The 4,933-nt window shown below is 47.3% G+C and overlaps 1 protein-coding gene across 1 annotated transcript in view; it reads right to left on the reverse strand.

Annotated features, from left to right (window-relative positions):
- The window catches only part of LOC103622366 (SLAIN motif-containing protein-like), a 19,590-nt gene extending 14,715 nt beyond the window's left edge, over positions 1-4,875 (reverse strand). Inside the window, exon 1 of the mRNA XM_008641304.2 lies at positions 1,930-4,875. Within this exon, the coding sequence (XP_008639526.1) occupies positions 1,930-2,612 (683 nt within the window). The 5' untranslated portion in view covers positions 2,613-4,875. The remainder of the gene's footprint in view (positions 1-1,929) is intronic.
- Positions 4,876-4,933: the final 58 nt, after the last annotated feature.

Below are 4,933 nucleotides of genomic sequence, written 5' to 3' on the forward strand. Positions count from 1 at the left end.
CCTGCAGAGAACAGCAAGAAACCCTCTGCCCACTCCACCCTTCTTCCAGGGAAGAAGGATGTACAATATTTTTAAAAAGGATTGCAAATACACAATACAGTCAGCTATTCACTTTGGATTTGCTCAATCCAGGCAGGACAAAATTCCCCCCATCAGCAAAGCCACCTTATTAGAGCTGACCCTAAATTCAGAGAGAATTAAGGGGGTGTTGTTGGCTTTTTTGGTTTGTTTTAAGAAAACCCTCCTTCCCCTCCAAGCAGTTTCCTGGTTCTTGCTGTGGGAATGCACAAACACCTGCATGTGGGATGTGTTTATGCAGGCAGTTTGGGATATCTGGCAATGAGCACAGGCAGGCACTATTGACTGTACACAGGATTCATTCCCCACTTTCAGAACAAGCTCTAGAACAAGAAGCCACCACTAAAAACAGCTTCCTGTTTCAGCAGGTTTGTTTGACAAGAGGAAAAGGGAACAGATGGAAGAGATGCAGCACAATCAAAGATGATTTACGGTAACAGCACTTGCACAAGTGCTCTGGATCACCACCCTCTCATCCAGCTCCTCAGGGGCCTCTCTGTCATAGGTTACCCTGTTCCAACCAAATCTGGCAGGAAAACAGAGGAAACAAATCCACAAGGATCCTACAAGGTGTAGAGTGAAGGGTACCTGGGAAAGAAGGACCTTACCAGCCACCAGCTGAGGGAAAGGTTAAAGAACAGAACTCCAGGGCACAGAATCTCTCCTGATTTCACTGGGCAGCAGCCCCTGCCTGGGTAAATCTCAGCCTCCGAGACTCAACAGAATTTGAAGAATCTCCCCTGTCACAGGCTATATAAATATGAATATAAACCTGGCTGCTTCCATTAACATAGAAATAATAAAGCCAGTCTTCCATATGCAACTTGGTAAATATATTCCTTTATTTGTAAGAAATCTGCTCAAAATGCTGTTTAGGTATATTGAACAGTGATCAAGTTAGAACCAGGATTTGGGTTTTAAAAGTACACTTGCAAAGAAAAAAAAAAATCATGTTTTAAATATAACCTCAAATTCAGGCTGGAGCTGATGCCATGACCTCATTGAGCTCCACTCCATTAACAAAAACTTTACCTTCCCCTCTAACAGCTAATGAATGTCTGGAGCTGAAGGTTTGGTTTGTGTTCAGCAGCCCTGTCCTTGCTGCCAGATTAATCTGCCTACACAAATTTGAAACCCAATTTGCAGAGCCCTGAGGCTTTTCCTCCCAAGTCTTACAAATTAACAACTCTGGCTAAAATCTCAAGTCTCAGTTATTGCAGGAGCTGGAATCAGCCTCAAACTTTACATCTCCCTTGCCCTTCCAAAGGTTGTTAATCTGTTGATTTATAAAACAAGTTTTAAACAAGGCTGGTGGTGGAGGCGAGAGTTCCAGAGAGTCGGGTCAGTTAAGGATTACATCATTGATCTGGTTCAGTTCATGTCTGAACAAAAGAGATGCTTAACTGGAAAGAAACAGCCTTCAGGAACTGGGAATGGTTTGTCTCCTCAGGTCCTACCAAAACCCACAAATTCCAGACGGTCTGGGGATTCTTATGGACAAAATTCTAATTTAAATATGGTATTTGACAGTTGTGTGCAAGGTTTAAAATCTCCATTATTCATTCATCTGCATGTGCTATATATAACTGAACTTAGGGGGAAAGGAAGCTCCTGTGCTTGCTGCAGCAGTGGCTGGAAGGAAAGGGGAAAAACAGGGCCTACAGGTAAACTTATTTTTTAAAACATAATGGTCTGGCACAATGGACATAAAAATAAGAACAGTCACTAACAAGAACTGCATTCTTGCTGCTAAAAATCAAAGTCCTGTACAGAAGTCAGTTTACAGCTTTAAAAGGAATTGCTCAGCTAAGCACAGAAAGTCCCTCTCCCCCCGAGCCTGGGGATACCTACCAGCAATCCTCCTCTTCGGGGCAATTTTCCAGTTCTAACACTTTGACTTCATCCAGATCCGCGTTACTCGGAAGCCCCTCTAGCTCTGCACGCTTTTCACTGGGATTCTGTTCATGGATTCCAGCTGGGGCGTGCATCCCTGCCATGAGCAGGCTGCCCAGCAGCTCCGAGCTGTCACTTGGATCCACAGGTGAGGGACACCGGCCCTCGCCAGGGCCCTGCCCCCCGTCGGGAGACACCTCCTCGGGGGCACTGTTGCAGCTGTATTGCACCTGGGCATCGAGGGCTCTTTTGAAGCAGTTGTTCTCTCCTTCCTCCTGCCTCATTTTGCTCAGCTGGCTGTGCAGGCCCGCCATGATCTGCAGCTCCTGCTTGTCGGCGATGGCGTTGATGCTGTTGTTGATCTCCATCCCGTTGAGGCCGGGCTCGTGGTTATCCACCCCGGCACGGATGTCCCCCGGCACGTTTGTCCCCAGCATGCTCCTGCTGCTCCTGCTCCTGGCGTGCTGATTGTCCAGCTCCAGCCTCCTGACCAGCTCCCGCAGCTTCCGCACCTCCGGGCCCACGTCCTCCTCCGGCTCCGTGCCGGGGCCCATGGCCGAGTGCTCGGGGGCGTCTCTGCCTAGGGCAGGCTCCAGAGCGGGATCCTGCTGGATGAGCGGGGCATTCCCGGGCACCACCATCCTCCACAGCGCTCGCTTCCACTGCAAGGCATGCAAAACACAGCAAAGATCCACAAGGATGCACAAGACTTTTAGGCAAATGGAATTAAGACACCAAAAATCCTGGCCTTTATAAGCATCAGCTAATTACATTGGAGTGGAAGGTGAGTGAATTTCATCCAAATCCAAAAGGAACAACTGAAATTAGGATTAGACATTGCAAAGCCCACAAATTCCTCTTTTTGAACGGCAAGGATGCGCACCTGTTCTGCTATAAATGAGTGTAATAAAAGGAAGCTGATTTAATCCCCCACAATAGTTTAGTTTCCATCTGTTTACCAACAAAATACTTGAGAAAAGCACTGACTGAGCGAAGTCAGGAAACATCATTAACGAGGTGCTGACGTCAGACAACAACAGCGTCAAGAAAATGGTGAAAACATCCTTTGTTCATTACCAGGCTTATCCTGGAAAAGCAGAAAAAACTTGGAAAAATTTCTGTATCACCTTATACCAAAGTAACAACAGGAACTGCAGTTACTGCGGTACGTGAAAATAAGCTTAAACAATGTTTTTACTGGTGTATTTTCCTGTTACAACTGAAAGGAGAGGGGTGCAACCAGCAAAAAAGAAAAAATTTTAAAATATATCCCAACGTAAGATTACATATTCCACTAAGTTTTAGAAAATGAAGCCATCCCTCTGCTTTTTCCTTAGCTGAGCAAGGCAGAGCGTGCAGCTCACTGTCACTCAGGCAGCTCTGAACTGCACAAGGCACTCAGGCTTCCCAAAAAACCATAAAGTGCATTTCACACCAGTTTTACAACGTGAGCAAACACTGCTTTTCCCATCCACTTGATTTACCCGAGTTTTCAGTTTCATTGGGCATGTTCATTTCCAAACTGCCTGGTCACTGAAAACCCCTAATACTGAAAATCCCCTAATTAATGGTCCATGGAGCAGTAAAATGGATTAAAAGTCAGAAATCCTCTCTATTTTGCAGAAGGAGGGGAAATAGACTGAGGGAAGAGGGAGTGAGTCAACACAGCCAAGTGAAGGTTTAAAAATTGATGCACTTGTTACAACTGCAATCAAACCCTGACTTTTTGTGGCTGTGGATGTTCTTCCCCCTCCCTTTGCTGCCTAAAAATGTCCTCTGTTTTTAAGTGCCACTGGGCAAAGGAAACCACAACAATTAAGTGTCACACATAGCAAGGTTACAAACAGACACCCCCACAGGTACCTCAGCATATCCCTATTATTTAGGCACTTGTCACAGCAATAGCTGGGTATGTTTCTTTAAAAATACCATTTTGTTGGGGTTTTTTTACCTGATTTTTTTTTATTATTTTGGTCCTCCATCTGCAAGATACAAATTTTCAGCTTCCCCTTGAGTTAGTAGGAAATACAAACAGCTCTTAAGAAGAGCTGTGAGTGAACACAGCACACTTTCCACTTATATTCCAAAGCCGTGCCTGTAAGCAGCACTGCTGAAGGCATTTTGCCTTGGGAAAAGGAAATGTAGTGTGGAGTTACCAAGCAATGTCATTCCCACCCATGTGCCAGCTTCAAAAAGCTCCTTGCATGGATTCCCACTCCTACAAACCCATCCGATCCTCGTCGGGTAACGGCACAGTGAGATTCCCAAAGAGATATCGGAGTAAGGGAACAGTGCGATTTCCAGAGGTATCCCAGAGCTCAGGAACTCTCAGGATGCACCAGTGGGCAGTTCAAGGCGTTCCACTGTCCAAGCAAAACAGTGGCTCAAGGAGGGGAATTAAGGAGACGGGTCACCCAAAAATTGGTTCCTTTCCAAGGGTGAGGAGCTGGGAAAAAACCTCACGTGAGGGGGAAGAGCAGCTGAACAGCGCTCAGTCTTTCCCCAAAACCACCAAGTCTGAAAACCACCCCAAAAAACCTCCAGCAAAGACATGCGGGGGAAGAGACACAAACCCGCAAAAGTTCATTTCATTGTGTAAGGGGGGAAGAAATAAAACACGTTTGGAAGAAGGCAAAAAGGGGGGAGCCGTGAGCGGGCCGGAGACAATAATTCGGAGTTTGCCGAGCAGACATCCGGGTGTCTCACGGAGGGTAACGGTCCCGCTCACCCCGCGGGCCGCGCTGCCCATGGGGCTCTGAGAGCCGGGGGGCTGCGAAGGCTCTGACGGGGGCGTGGGGGGCTCTGAGAGCTGGAGGCGCTGTGAAGGATGGGGAAAGGCACTGTAAAGAGGCTGGAGGAGCTGTGATGGGGTTGGGGGGGGTGTCTGAGGGGCAGTGATGGCCATGGGGCTGTGAGGGGCTTGTGCGGCTGCAGGCTCTGGGGAGGCTTTGAGGGGCTGTGG

This window comes from Corvus brachyrhynchos, unplaced genomic scaffold (genome assembly GCF_000691975.1).
Source record: "Corvus brachyrhynchos isolate BGI_N302 unplaced genomic scaffold, ASM69197v1 scaffold351, whole genome shotgun sequence".
Classification (NCBI taxonomy): domain Eukaryota; kingdom Metazoa; phylum Chordata; class Aves; order Passeriformes; family Corvidae; genus Corvus; species Corvus brachyrhynchos.